This window comes from Hyaloscypha bicolor, assembly GCF_002865645.1.
Source record: "Hyaloscypha bicolor E unplaced genomic scaffold K444scaffold_16, whole genome shotgun sequence".
NCBI classification, from domain to species: domain Eukaryota; kingdom Fungi; phylum Ascomycota; class Leotiomycetes; order Helotiales; family Hyaloscyphaceae; genus Hyaloscypha; species Hyaloscypha bicolor.
Window position 1 is genome coordinate 1816856 of NW_020194518.1, and position 25920 is coordinate 1842775.

Genomic DNA, 25920 nt, shown 5'->3' on the forward strand with positions numbered 1-25920 from the left:
GACCTATAGAGGGCGGGAGCTTTACCTAATAAGGTATGCTTGGGATGGTGAGATTTTCAATCCACCCCTTCGCTTACTCTTAACCCCTCACTTACTCCCAAAATAATTTTAGCGAGTTTGAGCTTCCAAGGGCTGTGGCTGTGCCACATCTTCGTGCCTTGCCGCCCTCGTCTCTTGAAGAGTCTTCGCCGTCGTACAGCGTGTTGCCGCCCAATGAAAACCACATACTTCTGAACTAAGATGAAGGAAACGACAAGTTCTTCGTTTCCGGGATAATGCTGATCTCAATGTGGTATTTAGAGGTCACCGTGTGATTGCAGGGGCGCTATTCGCGGAAGCTTTCCCTGTTGTGGAGGCTGAGGGCTGAATTCAGGGGTCCTGAAACAACAAAATTCGGATCTCCACACCTAACCGAGTCGCCGACTTCTCACATTCAAACTTCTCTTCCTCGAAATCGAAGGTACCTACACCTCCGAGGCTGGGAGGCTGAGAGGCTGAGATGCAAAGCACGGAGTGTATCTGTTGGCAAATTCTGTTGGCTCCTCAGTGATTCTTATCGGCATTTTTCTTTGAGCAAACTGCAGAGCTCAGTCCGTATACCGCAAACTCGCCCGATAATAATAAACCATGGGGCCGAGTTGTGGGATCGCCGTTCTGGTGGTTGGGGGGCGCAAGGAAGCCTGTGCCGCAAAAGATTTCCTGGGGGCCAAGCGAGGATTTCTTTACGGGTACGAACGACCAATGGGAGGAGCACAATTGAATCTCATCCAATCACAGGAATCCTCCAGGCCATTTCCAGTACCAATAACGAATCCTCGATCCGCTTCCCGTCGATCCTTACGGCTATTTTCCTCTAACTGGCTGACTGCGTCAACAGAAGCCAATTGTGAAGCAGATTCCGTTTGCCGTTCATTCCGATGACCCAGCACCGGCACAGCAGTGGCTTGTCTCGGACTTTTGCTCTTCAAGAAATTCATGCGTGTGCCAGATGTGGCCCTTAAATATTTTCCAACACTCATCATTCAACATTCTCTTCGATATAAGAGCGAGTCCCTCAGGACCTTTCCCGGTCATTTATTCATTCTCTAATGTCGACTTTCTACTAGGCAGTGGCACAAACTACGACAAGCACTACAGCTCATCATGAAATCCTCTACCATCATCAGCTTCGCTTGTGCTTTGGCGTCCGTATCCGATGCTGCGTTCAACCTTGTTAAGCCAAGGGGAGCTTCTCCAATTGAATACTCACTTATTCGCAGTGAGACACCAAGGTTGCGGAAGCGGGGTACCATCGAAGTGGATATGGGAACGCAATTCGTATGTTTTTAGTTTCGAATCCAGGTGCCGTTGGCTCACAACTTTGGCACAGGAAGGATTCAATTACTTCGTGAATATCAGCGTCGGGACGCCACCACAGAGTGTCTCGGCAACTTTTGACACAGGCAGCTCAGACCTGATTCTCAACTCTGCTTCCAGCGACTTTTGCGCAAGTGCCAATCCCAGCCCATGCCTCGGTGGGGCTTTCGACCTCAACTCCTCGTCCACAGTCAAACAAGTTGGAAAAGGCATGATCGATATATACGAAACCTCAGAATATACAGGCAACTGGTACACCGATACTCTGACGCTTGGCGGAAAATCAGCGGAAAATTTCGTTCTTGGGGTTGCCGACACGTTTAGTAATACTACCACAAATACTTTCGGCGTGGCGTATTATCTTCCAGAAGGCAGGCCTGGTACCCCTGCTCCAACCACTGACAACAGTCTTGGCCAATTGGTCAAGGCAGGTCTTATCCCGTCCTCTGCTTACAGCATCTGGATGGACCGAAACCCAGCAAAAGGAGGCAACGTTCTCCTCGGCGGGGTAGACACGTCAAAATTCGTTGGCGAACTGCAATCGTATCCAATCGTCCCATATGTTCCAGCCGAGAACCTCTATATCACCTTGAGTCTCAACATCACATCAATCGGGGTAGGAGGAAGCAAACCACTAAACGCAAACTCCACCGAATTGCCAGCAGTCGCAACGCTCGACACAGGAAATCCAAACCTCCTTCTTCCCTCAGGCTTGGTCGGGAATATCTACAAAACCTTCGGTGTACAAGCTCTCACTCTCCCCGGTGGTGCTACTTTCGGCGTCTGCGATTGCGCGCTCGGAAGCTCATCCGCAACCCTGGACATCGGCTTCCCCGGTCTGAAAATCTCGATCCCCTTTAGTGACCTAGTCATCAGCCCAACCGACGATTTATACAAGGGCTACAACATACCAGCATCCAGCCACCTGCCCAATGGGACCTGTCTCTTCATGGTCAGCCCCACCAGAGCTGGATTCGGTAACATCCTCGGTGACAACTTTTTGCGTTACGCGTATTATGTGGTTGATCTCGATACCCACCAGATTGGTCTTGCGCCCTCGAATCCGAACCCTGGAAAGAGTCAGATTATGGAGATCGCGGCTGGTACTAAGGTGATTCCTTCATTGTCTGCTACTGGGGCGGTTGCGACGGGAACGAATACGCCTACCAGTACGAAAGGTGGGCCAAGCAGCACGGGCTCAGCGCAGCCGAGTACGTCTACGAAGCCGTCGGCTGGAAATCGTTTGAATGGTGTGGATTTTGGTGTAATGGTTGGGATTGTGGGCCTTGCCTGTTTGCTGTAAGAAGCTGAAATAAAGTCTAGGGAGTAAAAGTAAGATTACAAGCAGATTTGGATATTCCATTCCAGTGACCGGCTCAGTGCGACCCATGACACCGACCGTGAACTCTTCTGATCAACACCTTTCAAACACTTTTGAAGTATCATCATCGCTAATTATCACCATTCCTAGTGAATGCTTCGTGAAGTTTCTCAAATTCCTAGCAGAAATGTAATTAAATAGAAACACCGAACCAGCGACGATCAAATCATACTGAACTGTTTATTAAGTTCACTATAAAACATTAATTCATGGTGAGGCATTGAAACCTTGAACGACTTGTGAGCGAGGAGTGGGAATTAGCGAAGCACAACTTGACGACGGCCCTCTTGAGACCCAGGTTAACACTTTTACCGGTTCTGTTAATAAGTTAACTTGTAGTCAATTCGATTACAGCTTTTTGGGGTTGCGTACATATATGGCCCTATGGCAAATTCTCGGCACTCCCATCCATCAGTCAATCCATCCGCGATTCTTGCAACACCGATCCGTTTCCACTCGTCTGCATCTCCAACTACTGGCTCTAAAATTGAAGCCCAATTCTGATGCTGAAGCATCCCTATAAAAATGTTGCCGAGGGTAGTTATTGAGACCAGGTATAAGAAAATGACTGCTAGCAAGAAAGGTAATATGCACAAAAGCAGCTCCACTCACGCCTAGATGGGAATATAACACCGCGTAATCTCCTTCAAGGCGAACATCCAGCCAACAAGTTATGGTAGAAGGCTGTAATTTGCACACGAAAGGTTCGAGTTCCTCACTCGATAACGGGACTGTATCTTCGACCCACGGAAGTCTAATCTCATTCTTCGCGAACGAGCTAGTCATATTGAAAGGGGCATTGATTCGTGGCTTCCCAGATACAATCGGGCCAAAGTCATCTCCCCCAGCGTAGGTGAAGTGTGTCTCAAGAATTTTGGCAGTAGGCTTGACGATTACGGACTGATCGAGGTAGAAAGTTTCGTTCAGGGGAATGCAAGCGGGATGCACAAGACGTCCCATTTTGATTGATGCCCAGCTCCATGACGGCGCCACGTAAGTTGAAGGATACGAAGCGTGGGCACCTGCTGAGCAGAGGAGTCCGTTGTAAATGTCATGAGCCCATATTCCAGCCAGGTACTCCTTTCCAAAATGCGGATTAACCTCTTTTGCTAGACCTGAAATAGCTGATGGGGAGTCTTCCTCGAAGGTGATACTTCGAGCGCAGAGCTGGATAACCAAACGGTACCAAAGTTACAGAGGATCACATTCCCGACCTTGCCGAGAGTACTTCTCCTTGGCAATCTGTAGCCCCTCCTGTGGCAAACAGATCAATTTGGTTTGGTAGAGGTAAATATCGTCTGGGGGACCCTTCGGCTGAGACCCAGATGGATCTTCCTCTGAGCGAGTAATACATCGGCAGCTCCAGGCAATTTGCAAAGGCGTCCAGTGCAAAGTGCGAGGTGAAAGGACCTGCTCCTGAACAGCCCAAGCGCGGGAACCCAAAAGGCTGTGATTTGACTTATAATTCTGATTCCATTCGCGTTGTCTGAAAGCGTGCATTTCGCTATGATACTGTGATTTCAAGCTGCAGCATCTCTGTTTCACATAATTCATCTGAATAGGGCTGTGTTGTCTCGACTATCGCGGCAATTATCAGCCGAAATCGTAAACACAGAGTGCTTATAGATATTTTTCCATGTGTGCGCTCTCCCGCATCCAATCTTCTCTGCTGTCTTGAACAATACCGGGGAATCAATCCAGAGATATCTGTACCCCAAGTCTCTTGTTATCAAAACGGCGTCATGGAAAAGCTTAGGGAGTTTATCTAAAGGTAGTCCTCGTTGATGATCCGGAAGCGATGATACGGTCATCTTGAGTGGTGGGTTCTGTCCCCAACAGTGGCTCAGAGTAACCCATTCTTGGAATTCATCTCCGCACGTGCACAGGAAAGGAATCTCGGAACCGTCTGATGGCCAACATCAATCACCCGGGTTGGTGGGAAAATCTTGTCCGAGGATTGATGGGAACAGGTCTCATGACTGGAGATACACTCTGTGAGCTAGCCAGCTACGGTACGAAGCCAATTTCTCCCTAGCCTCTGCGCCAAGGGTCGAAGTCTTACGTAGCCGGAGCTTCAATCATCTATGCTTATCGTCAATACCTGACGCCGGAGGATTGCATTGGAGAAGGCATAGAATTGCACATAATACGCATCAGAATTTGCAGCAACCATCAAGAAACACCAGAGATATGGAGACTCTGGAGAGATATAATCACTCAACTCCGATATGTTTGCCTCGTTCAGCCTTGTCTGATGTCTTTCGTACCTTGTTTCTTGACCGACCCGTATTCTTTCGTAACGTCCCGGGATTGGGTTTACTGCTCTTTCAGTTATTTGCGTGTCTAACGAACCTAGATCATACCATTTTCCAAGATCTCCTCCTACAGGTACCCACTGCGACTGCCAGATCAACTGACACGACTCGCACCCATTTTGGGCTGCCTGAATCAAATCGGCGCAACTTGGGTAGTGCTTGTAGCCCTCGGGATTCGCCAACTGGTCTAGATCAATATTTGAGCAGAAGTCGCATAACGTGACGAAGAGTTGAGGCCAAGATTATTATGATGAAATCTGAGAACGTCAAAAGTTTCTCCGACGTTGTTGCATGCCCAATATAACCGAAGCCCTAGTGATTCCAAAGTAGTATGTATTAGGGTGAATATGGCCCAGTCATTTCGCCGACCATTCCCATTAAATCTTACGCTTTCTCTAACTTCCATCTCCTGTGAAAAGTTAACCCTTTCTTTTAGCTTTAACTTTTTATTTCTCTACATTGCTGTGTGATCAACTTTATATGCGGGTATATACATATTCCAGACGTTGTCTCGCTTCCTCGCCTATCAACTTCCTTGCTTCCCCATCTTGCTGCACCTCTCAACCCGTGATCTTAGGCAGACGCAGCCTCATTTCTGACACCCCAAATCTCCAACACCAACGTCATCAAGTCTTGATATTGTCCCCAAAGCCATACAACTCCCAGATACTGCAGGAGCAAACCCAGGGTCAGCTCAACCTGACTACCTTCAATCGCTAGTGACCCAGATGCAGCGATGGCCAAGGAGTTCAGCCCCGAGGACTTCGAGCCTATTTATCACCAGACAATCGTAATTACCATCGCTATCCAAGAGAACCCAGAGAGCACCCTCTCGGTCCTCAGTCCTTATCTCGTCGATATCCATACCAAACTTTCGTCCCTTATCTTCAAGGCCTCGAACCCCAACTCGCTCCTACGAAAACGGTGCAGCGATCGGCACGGAGAATGGCTACAGATCCAATACGACCTCCAAAATACTCTTTGCGAAGCCCAAGATCTGATTGACTCTCTCAGCAAATCAGATGTCCTAGAAATCGGCGATCAAGGGGGTGCTGGACTCGAGAAAATAGAAGAGGAGTTGGCTGTCCACACTTTCAATATAGGAGAGTTCATAGATAGCTTGGGCTTATCCAAGCTAGCTAGGAAAGAGCCCGCGCTGGGAGAGATCGAAAAGCTTTTGGTCGACGCCGCGAGGGATGAACGGGAGAGATTGGGAAAGAATAGAGTGGCTGAAATACCAGATGTGAATCGGTTGGGGGGACTGGGTAGGATTATGGAAATGTTAAGGGCGAATGGGGTTGACCGCAAGGAACTCCACAGGCTCGATACAAAGATCAAGCAATTGATAGTGTGGGTGTTGAGGAACGAGGAGGAGCTTACGATGGTGAGGGATCTGGAGGGATTTGGCGACTTGGGGAAAGGGAAGCACGTGGAAGCAGAGAAGGAACCAGAGCTGCACAACGAAGATCAAGACAAGAATTTCCCGGGGTTAGGTCCAGCTGTGGGTCACACCGAGCAACATAAGGAGGAGCATGATGACGAAGCCAAAAAAGCCGAAGAGGCAAGGCGGCATGAAGCTGAGCTAGATGATGATTACGACACGGTCTCTATAGACTCATTCGTCTTAGTCTAAGCCGCGGGCAGCCTCACGCAACGTTTTTTTTACCTCAATCAGCCGAGTAGCTGCGATGAGAGTTCACAGTGTGTTCTTGGTGCCAAGGCAGTTGCCCCTGGTTTCATGCTATGTTTTAGTACTAAAATTGCCCAAAATCAGAAATGTTTCGTCTGTGTATTTTGCTATGCCTTTTGGTTAAGCACCCTTATCTTGTGTCGCAATTCCAGCACAGGTTCACTGTCCTTTCAAATCAGCATACCATCTCCCCTCCACAGGCCTCCCGGCCTCAAAATTATTAAAACAACAATATCCCACCCCAGTCGCACTCTCTTCACTATTAGCTTCATCAACCACACCCCACATCACCGGTTTCCCATACGCCATCACATCAGCGATGGGTCTATGTCATTGCTGCGTTAATTGCGGCGCTGCAGCTTCCCACCACTAGATAGATATCGAGGTCAATAGCGACGGTCAATTGAACTGTCTATAGTACGGGTCACAATCTATTGACGGTTTTTGGCAACCCAAAATAGCTTTCGTTTTCAGTATTACCTGACTAACTCACGTGCCACCACAATCACTAGCCGGCTGGAGGATCGCCGCCAGATCGATGATGCTTCGGCACACCGCCGTTCAAGGATACGAGAGCTTCGGCTTAACACTCAACATCAGACAAGGGCTGAGAATGAAACAGTTGGATACAATATGTGGGACCAGGAGTTTGGATTGGATTGCAACCAGCTTTGACAGAACAACAGAACAACAGAACAACAGAACAACTTCAGCCTTCCACCTCATATGGTGTCTTCCAGGTCAATTATCTACAGATGATAGGACGAGAGTACGGACTATGGCAGGGTACCTTTGGACTACGAGTGGGAATAGCGACCAATATTACTATCTTTTCCTGTGTGAGTAGTGACTGAGCATTATCTCCCTTGGGAAGAGGAACGGACATAGTCGCTCTTGTAGTTAGCATTCTGCTTCCTGCCTTAAGCTTTCCCCCCATACCTTAGGCGATTTAATATCCGTCCCAAAGAAAAGACAGCTTAAGGATTGCTCGAAGGCGTTGAAAGAAGGCAGTTGCATTAATATTATTCTCATGCTGACTACCACAACAGAAACGTTACGTGCAAGAGAGGAACGGTTTGAACGGCTATCAAGATTTCAGCTCCACCTATTGGTAATTGGAACGTCACAACCCCTGGAACTTTATAAAATGAAAATAATATTCATTAGGAGTCATTACCTAACCCGTCAGCTTGGGACATAGATATGACTCCCATCCTGGTGTTATCTCGAATTCCAAGGCCGCAAACCTGACATTGGATAACCTCTGGTCAACCGCTTCGGGGCCGCTAACCGAATCAATATAACCTACCTCTTTCTGATTTTATTATACAGTACGCATTGTCTTCTATTGTCTCTAGTATCTACACACCTTTTCAAGAATCCTTGAGATGGATAATTTAACTAGGAACGAAGAGGTCGAGAGAGGATCAATACGATCAGTGTTAACGGAGCCTTCAAACCCTACCTCTACCGAAATGAGGCTATGTGTGGGCCAGATCTCTCTTATCCGAGCAAAAGTGTATAACCTTCAAGAAGAGAATCGACTACTCAGAGCTCGATCTAGACACTGGATACTACCAGACTCCGGTTGCCTTAAACAGGGGATATTTCAGAAGAATCCTCTCGAAATCCGGAGATTAATCTGGCAGTACACTCTCCCAGCTTCCCGCATTATTCAGTTTACTGTCTGCGGAGGCTATGATAGCTTCTTTTTCAGCGGTAGTACTCCTCCAGTAGTATTGCATATCTGCTCGGAATTCCGCCAAGAAGCCCTCTCCACAGGCTCGGCAAAAATACCTAAATTTCCGGTATCGATACGTATCGATGCCAGAATCGTAAGGTATCGATAGTATCAATAGTAGTATCGATTCCCTGAACCTAATTTTCCCTTTTAATTACAATTAACTTTCGAACTACTTCTCTTATAAGAAAACTTTTGGTAGTACAAATATTCTCCTTAATTTAGGCTTTCTATCTAGCTACTTATCTTATACTTTAGGCTAAAACTAATCTCAATGCGGCTATTTTAAGTAAAAATGAGCTTTTGAGATTTTCGTAAGGCTCGCTTATATATTTAGTACCTTGATAAGAAATACGAATACAGGGCTTAATTCTCCGAATACAAGAGGTATTTTAAATTTTAAATTTTATTAAATTTTATTAATAATAGTAAATAAATTTTTTAATAGATAGACTAGAAATAAAAGGAATTATATATGAATATATTCTTATATAAATAAAATAATAAAATAAAGAGATAATTTTTAGGGGTAAGAATTAATAAGGTATCGATACCTATCGATTCTTACGATACCTGAAAAATACCTAATACTATCGATACCGGTATCGATGCCTCAGGTATTTTTGCCGAGCCTGCCTCTCTATTTACCGGCCTTTCTTTACGTTTGACCGCGAGATGGAATCTGTATCGAGGCCAATATATTTTTCTCCTGTATGCGATACTTTCTATTTCACCGAAGGAAACGTGTTAATAGACGAGGAGTCTATCTGTGGACTTCCTGAGATAGAGGAAATTCAATTGATAGCCTTGTACTATGATCCGTATAGCCATTATCTGACCGAATTATTCGACCTCTGCCCTTTTCAAAATCTCACCGAATTGATCTTAGTTGTGAGATACTTTAATAAACCGGTGTTTGAATTTAGATATTGTGGAAGCATGACATTCTTTGACTTTGATGCCGAATCGGCTCTTGGACCCGAGCTACTGCGGAGATGAGAAGCCCTGGAGCGCAAGTTTACGGAAGCTCTGCGGAAGCAATAACCAAAAGGGACTACTCCTATTGCGAGAATTGTGAGGATTAGTTAAATTCCTCAAAGGCCATGCTATGCCAACCTTGAATATACTAGATTAGAACCTCCCAGTCAAACATTTGTAGTATATAACCACTAACAATATTAAAACACGAAGAGATACAGAAGTCAACTATAATGTTATATGTAGTTCCTCTATTTGCCGTAAATTTTGGGTTTTGCAGATAAGATAAATTCAATCCTTTTTATCAGCTTTCTTAAATCGATTTTGCCTTAGTTTACGGATTACAAGCAATGGATTTTGGGTTGGATACTATATTTTGAGAAATATGTAATGGAAAAAAAAAATAGCAGCCATCGTTTAAGTTTCATCACAACTGAGCTCGGAGCGTCTCTAAAATTTCATCTCTGACGGCAGCAACGGCACAAACTCAGCATCACCTTAGAAATAATACGAAGACAATGGCATAAAGTATCGGGAATACAGGGCATTATTTTGTGAAGGCCACTAAATGCCCTGTAAGGTCTTACTTTAATCTCCCTGTAGCTAGTCCTAGTCCCCTATAAGCCCCTATAAGCTTACTAAAAGTGCCCTGAAGGCTTAATATGGGCTTATGCAGCTTGACGAGTACTAAACGCCCCCAAACGCCCATAAATATAGGCGAGTCCACTAATTGGTAGCGAGTAAAGGGGAGGTAATTAGCCCTAATACATACCCCTCTATATACACTTCGTTCTGAATTTTAATTCTAATTAATTAGAAAAATACTTGATACCTTTCGCTTTATTTTAGCTATTATTATGGCTACTTTTAGAGGTTTATTTAATTTTCCTAATTTATTAGATAACTAATCAGAGCTTTTCTCTCTTTCTAATTCCTTAGATAATAAATACTCTAACGAGTATACCAATGATAAAGAGAATATATAGTATAATTTATTATTAGATTCGGATAATTCAGATAATAATTTAGCTAAACTAGCTCTTCTACTACCCGCTTTATTAACTGCTTTTATACTTGCTACTCTTGGGCCTAAAAAGTATTTTACTAGTACCAGAATTAAGGCTATTTATATATTTGAAAATAAGAAGTCTTTAAGATAAATTAGAGAAGCTATATAAGTATTCAGATTAGCTATCTATTAACTTGTAGCTATAGCTAGAGAGTATAAATAAAGAGAGAATAAGAATATATCTTTAAAAATCTCGTATATACTTAATATATTAAGATCTGGTTAACCTATAATTTCCTTTAAAATAATTAAGTATATTTTAAAGATTATTTTCTAAAATTCTGTTATAAGAGGCTTTTCTTATATTATAATTATAAAAGAGATAAAGAAAAGAGGTTATAAGATTATATTTAGAATTATATAAAAGATTCTTATTTATTATAAGAAAGAAACTATAATAAGACAAAAACCTATATAAAGTATACTAGAGTATAAAACGTAACTTAATAATAAAATAATAAATTAAAAGTATAAATAGTAAAGTATAAATAGTATATAGTATATAAAAGCTTAATTAATTAAATACTCAGGAGGAATTATTTTTTAGGACTATAGAAAAACTAGCTTTCTTATATAATTTCCGCAAGTTATATATAAAAGGCCATAGCCTTTATTATATAACTAAAATCTCAAAACCGCCAAAATAATATAATTTTTAGAGAGTATGGCCTATTATACTATATCCGATCTCTTATTTATTTATATTTATTCCCTAAATACTAAAACTAATAGAAAAATCCTACTCAGAGTCCGAAATAATAAAATAATTAGGATTCTTTTCTATTAGCTAATCTAATTTTTCCTTAATATATCTAAAATAAGATCTATTACTTTTAAAAAGTTTTATTTCATATTTCCGAATTTACTTAAAGGCAATTCAAATCCGCTTAGCTATATTCTTATACTAAATTTAATATAGTTTTCTATATTAATTAGTATTTGCCTTTAACTATTACTTAATTTCTATCTTTACTATTAGATATTAAAAAGGCTTATTATAGTAAATTATATTATAAATTATACTAATATACTTTAAATAAATAGCTTCTTCGAATTTTGTATTATTTATAATATTTTTAAATTAACCTTTAATAAAAGGGGAAAGCTCTAGATAAAAGGCTTTAATAATCTTGTAAGAAACTCTATTTTTATATATTCTATTCTTAATAGTAACTAGACTTATTAGAATTGTAATAAAAGGCCTATTAAGTAGCAAATTATTATTAAGCTATCTTTTGACTTCTATATTATTCGAGAATTATTACTTACTTATAATTCCAGACTTATAGATTATTTAGCTAAAGGTATTTATTTATTTAGTTAAATAAACTATTCTTAAAGTCTTTTCTTTTACTATTTTTAGTAAATATTTACTTATTTCCTTTATTATTTCCGGCTTAAAATTATTAGAAATAGAAAAGTAATTAATATCCTTAAAGAACTTCTTATTAAAGATAATAGCCTTCTTGCGATTTATAAGAAAAATATAGCTAATATTCTAATACTTTTTACTAAAATAGAATTTATTACTTAAAGCTTTAGTAATAGCCAGATCTTTAGTATTACCTTTATACTAATTATAATTAATATTTCCAGAAGTATAATATCTAGCTAGCTAAAAATAAGTAATTAGATAAATAGAATACTTATTTAATATCTTATAAAATCCGAGCTATATTAATAGATTTGCTATTAAGAATTAAAAAGCTAATATAAAGTAGTTATTATCTAGATCTTTATACTTTAATATATTGTTTTTTTTTAGAAATAGAATTATAATATCTCTATTTCCTATATTAAGAGCTCTTAAATACTAAGCTTCTTAATTTATTTCAGGTAATTCTTCTTATAAATATAACTATTTATATCTAAATTAGTAGTATTAAACTTAGGAACAGGAACTATAATATTAAATTAGAGCTATAGATTTAGGCAGAATTAATTAAAAACGTAATATTTATATTTATACTTTTTAATTTCCTAAATTTTAAAAAAGAAATCCCGTATTTCTTTATTTACTTAAATAATAGAAATATACTTTTTGCCTTTAGTAACTTTATAGATCTTAGTAACTAGCTTTAGAGTATTCTTAATAATATAAATGTCTCCTATATTAATAGAAAGAATATTAGTAAAGTACTAAATATATAAGTTATAGGAAGCTTTAAGAAATCTATTAATAATTCTATAGTATTCTTATTTATAAATAGATCCCAAAATACTACTATATACTTCTTTAAAGATATATTTATTCTATTTAACTAGTATCTTATAAGTATACTAATTAACTTTAATTTCCCCGGATTTAATATCTTTAGTCTTTTACTTTTTAGTTCTGAGTATAAATACAGGAGTTTTTCTAAATAATATCTTTCTTTTTAAAATAGAGAATTTCTTTTTATTTATTTCTTTTTCATTTTCCTCTATTTTACTAGCCTTATATTTAGACTAATACTCGGATTTTCGCTATTTATTAGGAGTCTTAGGCTTAGTTTATTCTTTATTCTTACTAGGTTCTTCTTATCTAATTATACTAGTTCTACTAGTCTTACTAGTAGATTTATTACCAGGCTATATTAAATTAGCTCTATTCTTATTAGCTGGATCTAATTAAGTTAAAACTGAAATTATAATAAGGGTCTATTTTTTAGGCTTATCTCAAAAAGCAGAAAAAAGCTTATTATTATAAACTTCCTTAATTAGGATTCTAGAAGTATTAAAGATATACTATTTAGCCTTGAGATTATTAGCTAATAATAGCTTAAAAACTAATTTTCTAGATTCCAAAATAGCTTTAGTATACTTAAATATCTTAGTAATATCTAATTTAGTAAATATACTAATATTTCAATATTTCTTGTTTTTAATATATATTAAAATAGCTTTATTAATTAACTAAATAGCTTTATATACTAAAGCTTTTATTTTAAAAAGGAAATATAACTTCTTATAAATGTTTTTACTAAGATTATTACAGATATTATTAATATATTAGCCAAAGACTTTACTATATAATATAATTCCATTCTAATTCTTAATATTAAAACCATTTACTATAGTCTTAATCTTATTAAGCTTTTCTTATTTGCCTTTAGAAATACCTTTAATAATATTCTCGAATTCCCTATTATTAGCTTAGTAGTTTTTTAGCTTCTTCTTAATTAATTCTAGTCTAGTTCTATTTCTAATAAAGGTCTTTTATTTCAAGAGCTTATTATATATATTACTTAGCTTATCTAGAATATTTATATTGAATTCTATAATTATAGCTATCTTTTCTAGTATTAATAAGTCTTCTATAATTATTTAAGCTTCTTTAATACTCTAAACTTTAATACTATTAATTTATAGGCTTTTAATAATACTATAGCTTATAAGAACTAGCTACTATATTTTACTAGCTTAAGAAATCTATTCTTTAGTCATTTTATTATTTTTAAAGGAATTATAAAGATATTATTAGTATAATAGTTATAGGTTATAAAATTAAAGATTCTCGAAATTATAAGAATTTCTTTTAAATATTTTCTAAAATAAAGAGTAAATTAAAATAGACTTGAATTATATAAAGATATTATATATATTCGAGTTTTTTCTTTCTTTTTAATAAGGAAATAAAGCCAAAATAGTAGTATATATAATAGGAAAAATAAATATAATAATTAGATATATTTAAAGTAATATAATTATAAATTAGAAATAATTATAAAAAGTAAAATATAGAATTAGGCTTCTATTATAAAAAAGAATATAAATATATATATCTAAAGAAATATAATCTAGGAAATAATTAAGGTAAATTAAACTAAATAGTAATAATAAGAAAATGAAAAAATAATATAATATAATAGAAATAGAAATATAATAATAATATCTAAAGTATTAAAATATAGAAGAAAATAATAAAAATTTTATAATATAAATATATTCTAATCTTTTTATTTATTTAGAAACATTTCTATTAATTTAAAAAATAGTATAAAAAAAGAAAAATAATATAGGAAATATATAAAAAATAAGATATATAAGTATACTAAAGATATTAGGAAAGTATAAAATAAATATTAATAAAAAGAAAGTCAGAATAATAGAATTAAGAAATAACTTAGAATAAGATATTATTTCTTTTAAAACTAATTTATATCTTTTCTAAAAACTAATTATATTTATTTAATATTTATTAAAATCGATTTTATATAATATAAAACTATTTAATTAATTAGAACTTTAAAGTAATATTTATATTTATAAAATTAATATTAAAGGCTTTAGTAATTATAGAAAAAAGAATTATAAAATAATATAAATAAAATTTATAATACTATTATTAAGTTTGAAATAGTTAATATTAAAGTTAATATAAAATATAAAAAGATTAGATATTCTAAATTAATATTAAGAATATAGAATTAAAAATATCTTTTTAATTATTTAAATAATATTTAATAATAAGAAATAGATTAATAATAAGAATTAGTAAATTATATTAGCTTTTTAAAAAAGTAATCGGTTTCCGGTAATAAAATAGTATTTTAATTAAAGAATAGGTTCTATATAAAAGAAGTTCTCTTTATATAAAAATAGAAATATATAATATACTAACTAAACTTTAGTATATGCCTTAAATATAGCTATAATTATATAAAAGAAAAAGTGGATTCCTTAATATAAAATAAGCTTTAAATAGGTAAATCTAGTTTATCTAATATCTAAAAGATTCCTAAAATTATATATTATTAAGTATTTTCGGAAATAATTATTAGATTTAATAATATTTCTTTTTCTTTTTATAAGACTTCTAGTTCGGCTATTTCGTTTATATATAATTTCTAATTAGGAAGTTTATTTAAATATTATAAGTAAACTTATAATAGTAGTTTAAGTTAAAATCGAGATTTATAAATATATAATTAAGCTTTAGACTAGTATAAGCTATAAGAATAGCTAGTTAAAAAAATAAATAGAGCTTCTAAAAGATTTCTAGTTTAGCTAAAGATATATAAAAGGCCCTCTTTCTTCTTTTTTCTTCTCTTTTCTATATATAGTAACTATTTATATTATAAGAACTTTCTAGGAAATATTATAATTCGGAATTAAGAATTTATAAAATAATTCCTTAATTCCCCTATTTATTTTTATACTAAAAGAAATACTTTATATTTAATTCCCAAGATCTAGTAATAATAATTAGATAATAGTAAGAAATAAGTAATAGTAAAGCTTATTTAATTTCTAGAATAATAATCTAATAATAATATTTTCTAAAAACTATAAATAATAATTAGAAGAAAAAATAAAAAATATATAAAGAATTAAAAGTAATAAGCTTTATTTCAGGTTAAGAAGAGCTTCTATTATTAAATATTTCCTTTTAGTTTTCTATAAAGGAAATATATTTTACTTTTTCTAATTCCGGTAATTCTAGAATATATATAATAATACTAATAGCTTTCTCGATCTCCTAAATACTATTTTACTTATAATATTTTATAACTATTTTCTTTTCTAGTTCTATATTTATCTTAAAATATTTATTTATAAATATATATTTATTATTAACTTTATTTTTAAGGAAATACCAGAATTTATTCTTTTTAATAAATTATTTGAATTAATTCCTAATATATATTTTTTAAAATATAGTACTATTAAGCTCTTCTAATATATAGTATCTTTTTAGTTAATCTATATTCTTTATTTTATATAGATTAAGCTAGTAATATAATAGTTTTATATTTCTTAACTTGTCTTAATTTATTAGTTTAATATTATATATAAGAACTAGATTCTTTTTAGAAATAGGCTTTAAATAAATCTAATAAATAGTATTAAATTACTTTTTTCTTTTTTAGTATTTTTTGTTTTTTTTATTCTAGCTTCTTTAATATCTTTATTTCTTATTTATATTTGCTTTATATATATTTCCAGAAGTATTTCTCTATTATAGACTTTATTTTATTTAAGTATTTTTTAGATTAGAAATTATATTTCTATAAGTAATATAGCTTCCCTATTATAAACTATAAAAAAAAGGAAATCTAGTTAGTTTATATATAGTAACTCGGTTAGTAAATAAAATATATAATAATAAATTAATCTAAGATTTCTTTATATTTATTATAAATATAATAAATACTTAAATAATTAATTAATATTTTCTTTTAATTATACTATTTTCTTTGAAATTATAAACTAAAATAATAATTCTATTAATTTCTAGTTTATTAAGTTCCTGAATTATTACTTCTTTAAATTCTAATCTATTATTTATTTTAAGCTATTTAAATAAATTATATTTATAAATAATTTCTTCTCAAATAAACTTAGTAATCTTTTTACTAGTTAGGTTCTTTAAAGATCTAGCTTTAATTTATTCTAAGAAGTTATTTCTAGTAATAACTAATAAGTTATATTCTTTATAATCTAGTAATTTAATTATATTAATCCTAAGATAATAAAAAAGAAATATAGCTTTTATTAGATATAGAACTTCTTTTTATTTTCTTTTACTTTTATATTAATAGACTTTATAAGTATTCTTTTTTCTAGTATATCTAATCTTATTATATAGCTTTTTAATAATAATCTTTCTTTATTCTTAATTATTAATAATAAGTTAAGATAAGTATATTTTAGATATAATTCTCTATAATAATTAATCTCTTATATTATAATTCAAAGCTTCTTTATTTAATTTTCGAAATTCGGCTCTAGATATTTTTTCTAATCTAAAAAGTATTATAAGATATTATATAATATTCTAGTATTATTCGAAATAGCTATTATTTAGAAAATCTAATAAAATAGTCGGATTATTAAATAAAATATAAGAGTTAGTATTATTATTTATTATTTTACTAGAGGTTATATATAAAAGGCTATAGTTTTTATTATATAACTTTTGGATATTATTATTTTTTAATATTACTAATTCGCTTCCAGATATAATAATACTTTAATTATTAATTTCTAGTAACTAGATACTATTATTTAAATATCTAATAAAGGTCTTAGAAGTCTAATTTCTTAAAATAATATTATATAACTAAACCGGAACTACTTTCTTTAACTAAACTTTTTGTTTAATAAATACTATTCTAATACTATTAAGCTCTATTACTAATTATTTATTAATATCCTTATTATTTTCGGTATTACCTTTTTATTATAGATATCTTAATAATTTATTAATAATAGTATATTTAGTTCCTTTAATATATTTGATTTTAAAGTCAAATAATTAAATTCATATTAGCTAGTAAATAACTAGAGCTCTAGGAAAATCTATAGCCGCTTTACTTAGCTATATAATAAGTATATTAGTATCTAGTTCAAGAATAAAATAAACTTTATATAGCCAAAATTATACTTTTTATAAATACTTTACTAGCTTTTAATATTTTCTTTTAGTAATATTATATTTCTATTTAGTATTATTTCAGATTTCAGACTTATATTATATAATTCTCTTTTTCTCTTTATTATTATATTAATTAAGAGTTCTACTCTATTTATTTAGGCTAGTATTTATTACTAATATAATTATTCCTTAATTTTCTAATAAATTATAATATAACTTATAGAGTATTAGAATAGTAATAAGCTTTTTTTAAAGAATTTATATAGCTTATATTTATTTATTACTCTAGTTCTATATTATATCTTTCCTTATTAAATAATAAATGAATTTAATAATAATTATAAAGCCTTTAATTTAAATAATATAATAAATAATAATTCTAATAAATATTTTATTTTTAGTTATATTATTATAATATTTCTATTTCAAGATCTTAATAATTACTAAACTTAATGAATTTCTTTTAAGTATTCTATAAATAAAGCCAATAATAATTATACTATTATAATAGAACTATAATTTTTCTCTAATACTAGTTCTGGCTTATTTAATTCTATCTAAGGTTATATTTAGGTTTTAAAAGTATTTAAATATAAAATACCGAATACTAGATAAAATAAACTATTTATTATAGTCTATATAAGGTTTTTTAATTCTAATATTATTAATAAATAATATAGTAATTTTGGGAAATAAATTCTCTAAAATAATTATAATAATTCATATAAACTATATAACGGAATTAGTAGTTCCCTAAAGTAATATAATTATTCTTAATAATTCTAGAGATATTATAAATATAATTAAATCTCTATTATAAGTATCTAATATAAGTTAATTATATCTGGAAAAGAAATTAATTAGAAAAATATAAATATATTTAGTAAATTTCTTTAAAATCTTATTAATAAACAGAAATAAATTAGGATTTTATAGAATTACTAAATTCATTTTTATAGTAGTATTAATTAGTCTATAAGTTCTAATAATCTTTTTTATAACCAAGAATTATAAATTCCGGTAAGATTTATTATATTTCTTAAGAATTCTATAATCTAGATATTCTAATAGTATTTTTACTATTATTAGTACTAGAATTTTGAGATATAGGAAATTCTTCTTTTATTAGGCCTTATACTTAATAATCTTAATTAGAATAAGTAAGCTAATATTCTTATAGATTTTTCTTATTTCTTTTTAATTAAATATAATTATAATTTTTTTAATTAATTATTAATTCTTGAAATATAGTTAGTTTCTTTTTCTAAAGCTAGTTATTAATATCTAATTATTTAAGACATTTCGGAATAAGTTATAAACTTCTTAAAATAGCTAATATCCTTAATAAAAAGTAATTCTTATATTTTCTAGTATATTTTTATAAATATTCTCTAGTTTTAAATTTCTTAAACTAGTCCGAATATTTATTAGGGCTTTTTCTAGTTCTATTATTAGTATTTACTAATTAAATCTTCTTATCTTTTATTTTATCTACTTTTATAACTAGAAATAGACTATAATTTTTTTTTTTTTTTAAAAAACTATAGCTATTTTCTCTAGTATTCTTTTTACCTAATTTTTAGAGTTTATAATCTTTTTATTTAGCTTCTTTCTATTTAAATATAAAAAGTATCTTTTTATCTAGTATTTTAATATAATTTTTTTAAGCTCTTATATATTCCAGAATTCTTTCTAGTTTTGGATTCTATATTCTATAGCTTCGGGAATATATTTCTTTATTATTAGAAGATATTATTTTATTTCTTTTTTAGACATATCTTTATTTAATATTTTTTTTATTTCTTTTTCTATTAAATCCGGAACTACTTTTAATAATATTCTAACTAGAGTTTTTTTTATTTTAGTTTCTCTAAAAATATTATTAATTTCCTAAATTTCTAAACCTAAAATAAAAAATTAATAAGAAATCCCGTTATTTTCCTATTTCTCCTAATATTACTACTAGTTATAATATTAGACTCTATTTTTATTTTTATTTTTAGTTTCCTATTTTATATTACTTAATTCCTTAATTCTAGAAACTTAATACTTTTAAACTATTACTTTCTTCTATTTCCTAGTATTTTAGTTATTTTTAGGATTAGTAAATCTTTTATTCTATAAACTATTACTTTTATATATAATTTTTATTTTTATTTTTACTAAGAATAATTAATTAAATAAAATCTTTAAAGTTCCTTTAATTAGGAAAAATATATCTTTATATCTTATTTTATTTATAATCTTAGTTTTAAGCTTTACTATTTTTATAAATTCAAATTTAGCTCTAGTAATAATAGATATTTAATAATCTATAATATTATATACTATTTTACTAATATTATTAGTTTACTAGAAATATATAGTACTATTATATAGGCGTGGAAGTACTATTTATATAAGGTTAGTAAAGTTATTATTTAGAAATAGGAATTATAGTATTATAGTATTAATATGTAATCCCTAAATCTGCTAAGCCTAAAAGAATCTAGTCTATTAGTCGAGTTACTAATAGGATGCGAGGTTATATAACTATATCCCGTATCCCATCCTATTACCTATATCCTATTACCTATATCCTATTACCTATATCCTATTACCTATTTGTAATGGGCATACGTGATGGTGCATGGACAGGTATCAGATGTCGTGGATCTAGTTTCCTATTTTGGGTATAGCTTGCAATCGGAATCATATGGATCGCATGGGATTTCCTAATTAAGTAAAGGGCTTCGCATGCCTGGCTAAGCACTAGGGAATATATAGGGAGACGCTCCTAGCTTTGGAAGAGGCATTAATTAGTCTCTTATTGGAATTAATTCTTGGAATTAGTTATACTTGCAAGCGTCACTCCGTAGCTTACTTACCTTAACTACTTGTGTATTACCCTGCTATTACGTGCCTTACATTCTAATTAATCTAACCTTCGGGGAGTAGTTCGTTGCGAGGTAGTCAAGCCGTCAATAGACAAAACCACTAATAGCTGGAGCATTAACCAGAAGAAGCGCCTCTGCTATTACTAGGGCGACCTAGTCGGGCACCCAGGGGAGCGCCCAGTTAGCCACTCTAGCTACCGCCTAATCAGGAGAAGGGAGTGGAACTCAGATACCCCCAGAACTAGCTGGCAGGATAATAATAACGGAGAAGCTGGCGGCGGCTCGTTATTATATTACTGAGTTAGAAGCAGAGATGTAATAGAGAGAGGATCTGGAGGATTTGGAAGCTCAGATTCGCCGTCTTAAGGATATTCGGGCACCTATTATAGAACCTATTATGCCACCGGCGGTATGTTTGGTTTGCAGGGCTCCAAAAACCCGAGAATTGCTAACCTATAAGGGGAAGAGTATTAAGGAAGCCCAGGACTTCTTCTACTAGGCGGAGCTGAAATAGCGTAAAGACGGCGGGATTATCTGGGCTATAGACATAGTAAAGGTTATGTATTATGCTTCCTGCTTTAAGGATATAGCCAGGGATATCTGGAAGTATAGGAAGTAATTAGTGGGCGTTAATACTATGGATTAGGAGACCTTTATTAAGTTTATAAAGGATTCTATCTTGGATCCGGAGAACCGTAATAATAATGCCCTTGCTAAGTTTAAAGACATAAAATAGCGGCCAGGTTAGAGTATCCAAAGCTTTATATCCTACTTAGATAGCCTATTAGATAACTTGGGATATACGGGTTTATCGCGAGAGCGGGACGACTTATTTAGTGGCTTGAGGCAGGAGATTCGGGACGAGATTAATTACTAAGGAAATGCTTTACGAGAAAGGGAGAAGCTTATTTCTGTGGCTATAAGGGTCGAGAATAACTTGAACTAGTCTACTTAACGGGAATATAATAATGAGCTAATAAGTTAATAAAAGAAAGGAAATTAGAGAAAGGAGAGAGGAAATAATAAAGGGAAACGGAAGAGAAGTATATTCCCGTTATAAGGTTTATATAACCGGGGTAGCGAAAGTATAGTAACGGGATCTAATATAGTACCCGTATCGGGATCTATAAGACCAGGTATAACTTGTTTTACCTGCCAGAAAAAGAGTTACTATACTACTACCTGCCCAAATTAGGGAAAACTGACTTATTATAACTATAATAAGTCTGGCTATAAGGTATATAAGTGCCCAGAACTAAAGAAGCCGGGAAACGGGCATATCCTATAGTAGTTATACTTGTTTATATTACGGAGAGCAAGGCTCCTAAAACGAGAATAGTAATTAAGATTACTATTAAGACAAGGAAAGATAGGCAAAAAGTCAGAGTATTAGTTAATTCGGATATAGAGGCTAATTATATAAAGAGGAAATTAGCCTTGGATATAAGTATTCCGTTAATATTAAGGGCAACTTCCTTATTCTTACTAGAGGAAAAAAGGATTTATTTATATAGAGATTATATTCTTGGGATTATTACCGAGAATATACTAGGGAACTAAAAAGAGGCTAATATATACTTTATATTATATAATTTTAATCTGAACTATATTAATATAATATTTGGATTCCTATAGCTTTACTAGATCGACTTTCTAATTTCCTTTAGGAAGGTAATATAGAGATACTAGATTTAATTATAGAAGATTAAAGTTCTAAATACCAGGAAGTTTGCCAAAGTAATAAAGTATAAAGCATATGTTTTTTTATTAACTGCCTATCCTATAATAGATAGCTAAAGAATTACTACTATTACTATAAACGGGATAGCTATATTTCCCAGGAAGTATTAGGACCTTCTCCGAGTATTCTTTATAGAGGCTATAAGTATATTGCCTAATTACTATATAATAGAGTATTATATAGATCTAGAACTAGGATCCTAACTATTATATGGTCCTATATATACTTTATTAAAAAGAGAGCTTAAAGTCCTTCAGGAATATTTTAATACTAGCTTAAAGAAGGAATAGATCCGTTATTCTACTAGCCTAGCTAGTGCCCTAATTATATTTATTCTAAAGAAAGAAGGCGGCCTATATCTATATATTAACTACCGGGATCTAAACAGGATTATTATTAAGAACCGAATACTATTACTATTTATTAGTAAGATAATAGATAGGCTTTATAAAGCAAAGATATATATAAAGCTAGACTTAAAGAATACTTACTATTAGTTGCAAATACGGGAGGGTAATAAGTAAAAGACGATATTTCAAATATACTATAGATATTTTAAGTACTATATTATATCCTTTAGACTATCTAATACTCCGGTAATATTCCAGGTATATATTAATTATATACTAGTAGGCCTTATAAATATTATTTATATAGTCTATCTAGATAATATTTTAATTTATTTAGAGGACCTAGAATAGTATATAATAGTAATCTAATATATACTCGAGCGGTTATAGTAATACTAGCTCTTTATAAACTTGGCAAAATACGAGTTTAATATAGAAAGAATAAAGTTCCTGGGATTTGTAATTAGCTCAGATAATATAGAAATAGAGGCTAGCCGGGTTATAGCTATTAGGAAATAGCCGGCCCTAAAAAATAATATCTAAAAAGTCCAAGTATTTCTGGGTTTTGCCAACTTTTACTAGAGGTTTATTTATAAATACTTTAGGATAATAAAAGAATTAACTAATTTACTAAAAACTAGCGGAAAACTACTATATTAGTTTAGCTAGATAGATAAGGCAAATAAGACTTTTAGGGAGCTATAAATTACATTTATAATAGTACTAATTCTTTATTATTTTGACCTAGCCTTAAAGATTTATATAAAAACAGATATTTCAGGATTTATAGTTATAGGTATAATTTCCTAGCTTTTTAGTAAAAGGGCAGAAGCCAGGTAGTATTCTATTACTTTCTATTTAAAAAAAATAACTATAATTAAGAGTAGATATAAGATATATAATTCTGAACTCTTGGCTATTATTCTAGTATTCTATACTTAGCGGTATTACCTGGTATATATCCGGTATACTATTATTATTAAGACAGATTATAATAACTTGAAATACTTTATAACTAAGAGAAAACTAAATAGTTAATAGATAAGATAGGCAGAGGAGCTAGCTACCTTTGACTTTGTCTTAGAATACCGGCCGAAGTATAGTAATTCTGCTAATAGGCTATTAAGAAGGCCAGATTTTATAGCAGATATAGATAAAAATACTTTATTACTTATGCTTTATAATAAGCTATAGAATATAGAATAGAGAACCCTATAGGTAGTAGTAATAGGATACTATACTATTCCTGTAATACTATAATATAAGGCCCAGGAGAGAGGAGGTAGGTACTTCTCAATTAGCAAGATACTAAGGAATTCCGAAGAGAAAGTCTATTTTAGTAACGGAGTAGTACTAGAGATACTACTATTTAAGCCTATTACTAGTATAGCTAGTTATAAATAGTATATATTACGGATTCTAGCTATATAGGTAGCTAGGTCCGAAATAATATATAAGGAAAGCAGAGAGATATTACTTAAACTACTATTATAGTACTAAAGGCTCGATTTATTAGTATAATACTAGTAGTATAAATAGTTCTTAAAGAGAACCTCTACTAGAGCTATTAAGACTTGGGAACTTAATATATCTGGGTTATTAAGATATCGGGGTACTATTTATATACTAAATAAGCCGGCTCTTAAAGAAGAATTACTATAAGCTAACTATAATAATCCTATAGATAGGTATTTTAGTACTAGTAAGATACTAGAGATTCTCTAGAGAAAGTACTTCTAGTAAAGTATAAGAAAGAATATAAAAGACTATATTAGAACTTGTCTTATATATTAATAGACCAAGGTAAAAAGATATCTGCTATATAGTATACTTAGTTTATTCCTCCTCTCCTCTAAGCCATAGCAAGAAATTACTATAGACTTTATTATAGGACTGCCTTTTTTTAGGTTTTATAATAAAGTATATAATTCTATATTTATTATTATTAATAGATATACGAAAATAGTATAATATATTCCGACTACTAAGGAGGTCTCGGCTCCTGAGCTAGTAGAGCTATTTATATACCATATTATTAAAGACTTCGGTATACCTATAGGCATAACCTCTAATAAAGAATCTGTCTTTATAAGCAAGTTCTAGTTAAGTCTATACTTCTATTTAAAGATTTAATAATAACTAAGTATAGTATTTCACCCGTAAACTAATAGATAAACGGAGAATCTAAACCAAACTCTAGAATAATACTTAAGGTACTATACTAGCTACTAGCAGAATAACTAGATAGCAAAGCTTGCTCTTATAGAATTCATATATAATAACTCTATATATTTAATAATAGGAATATCCCTATTCTATACCTTATATGAATTCTATTCTAGTATTAAACTATATATTAAAAATAATATTCCAGAAGGAAAAGTACTAATAATATAAGAAAGAGTATAAAGAATTCAAGTAAAATAAGAGATACTAGAGAAATAATAGCAAGAAGTAGTAGATATATAGAAAAAGTACTATAATAAGAAATATATTAATAAGAAGTTTAAGATATATAATAAAGTCATGTTTTATATAAAGAATATTTAATAGCTATAACCTAGTATAAAGCTAGTAAACAGATATCTCGGCTCCTTTAAAGTTCTAGAAGTTATAGGAATATATAGATAGGTATACCGCTTGGAATTACTACTATTATATTAGATCTATAATATTTTCTATATTTCTCTCTTAGAACCATAATACCTGCAAGCTAGTACTATAGTAGAACTAGAGCCGGTTAAGATCGAGAATAAAGAGGAATTCGAGATAGAATCTATTATAGCTTATAGGGAAGACAGAAAAGGAAGAAAGTATTTCGTTTATTAAAAGGGCTACTTACCAGCGAATAATATATGAGAACTACTAAGTAATCTAGAGAATATAACTCAAGAATTATAAGAATACTTGGAAAAGAGTAATATTATAATATTATTAGCTAAATAGAGATATAAAAAATAAATGCTTTTATTAGAAAACTATTAAAAAACTATATATTTATTCTTGGAAAAACCATATAAAAATTATTAAAAACTCTAATTTCTATATTTCATAAATACCCTA

At 31.7% G+C, this 25920-nt stretch overlaps 5 protein-coding genes across 5 annotated transcripts; 3 read left to right on the forward strand and 2 right to left on the reverse strand.

Moving 5' to 3' along the window:
• The first annotated feature begins 992 nt into the window (after positions 1-992).
• Positions 993-3054, forward strand: K444DRAFT_581922 (acid protease). The gene is made up of 2 exons (XM_024877768.1): positions 993-1317; positions 1370-3054. The coding sequence occupies exons 1-2, from the start codon at positions 1144-1146 to the stop codon at positions 2657-2659; spliced, it is 1464 nt and encodes a 487-aa protein (XP_024742585.1). The 5' UTR covers positions 993-1143; the 3' UTR covers positions 2660-3054.
• On the reverse strand, positions 2920-4584 carry K444DRAFT_703631 (uncharacterized protein). Its single transcript, XM_024888070.1, has 3 exons — positions 3966-4584; positions 3110-3890; positions 2920-3054 (listed from the first exon to the last, which is right to left on the reverse strand). The coding sequence occupies exons 1-2, from the start codon at positions 4289-4291 to the stop codon at positions 3149-3151; spliced, it is 1068 nt and encodes a 355-aa protein (XP_024742586.1). The 5' UTR covers positions 4292-4584; the 3' UTR covers positions 2920-3054; positions 3110-3148.
• On the reverse strand, positions 4266-4705 carry K444DRAFT_608254 (uncharacterized protein). The gene has a single exon (XM_024879343.1). It carries the CDS (start codon positions 4546-4548, stop codon positions 4288-4290), a length of 261 nt encoding a protein of 86 aa, XP_024742587.1. The 5' UTR covers positions 4549-4705; the 3' UTR covers positions 4266-4287.
• A 951-nt stretch (positions 4706-5656) lies between these two features.
• K444DRAFT_184949 (uncharacterized protein) lies at positions 5657-6983 on the forward strand. The gene has a single exon (XM_024870865.1). It carries the CDS (start codon positions 5789-5791, stop codon positions 6683-6685), a length of 897 nt encoding a protein of 298 aa, XP_024742588.1. The 5' UTR covers positions 5657-5788; the 3' UTR covers positions 6686-6983.
• Positions 6668-7183, forward strand: K444DRAFT_184953 (uncharacterized protein). The gene has a single exon (XM_024870866.1). It carries the CDS (start codon positions 6791-6793, stop codon positions 7085-7087), a length of 297 nt encoding a protein of 98 aa, XP_024742589.1. The 5' UTR covers positions 6668-6790; the 3' UTR covers positions 7088-7183.
• Positions 7184-25920: the final 18737 nt, after the last annotated feature.

Coding starts and splice junctions, on each gene's coding strand:
- K444DRAFT_608254 (XM_024879343.1), bottom strand. CDS start 4,548: ATGACCGTATCATCGCTTCCGGATCATCAACGAGGACTACCTTTAGAT.
- K444DRAFT_184953 (XM_024870866.1), top strand. CDS start 6,791: ATGCTATGTTTTAGTACTAAAATTGCCCAAAATCAGAAATGTTTCGTC.
- K444DRAFT_581922 (XM_024877768.1), top strand. CDS start 1,144: ATGAAATCCTCTACCATCATCAGCTTCGCTTGTGCTTTGGCGTCCGTA. Junction 1,318..1,369: donor TGGATATGGGAACGCAATTC/GTATGTTTTTAG, acceptor ACTTTGGCACAG/GAAGGATTCAATTACTTCGT.
- K444DRAFT_184949 (XM_024870865.1), top strand. CDS start 5,789: ATGGCCAAGGAGTTCAGCCCCGAGGACTTCGAGCCTATTTATCACCAG.
- K444DRAFT_703631 (XM_024888070.1), bottom strand. CDS start 4,291: ATGAATTATGTGAAACAGAGATGCTGCAGCTTGAAATCACAGTATCAT. Junction 3,891..3,965: donor CTACAGATTGCCAAGGAGAA/GTACTCTCGGCA, acceptor CTGCGCTCGAAG/TATCACCTTCGAGGAAGACT.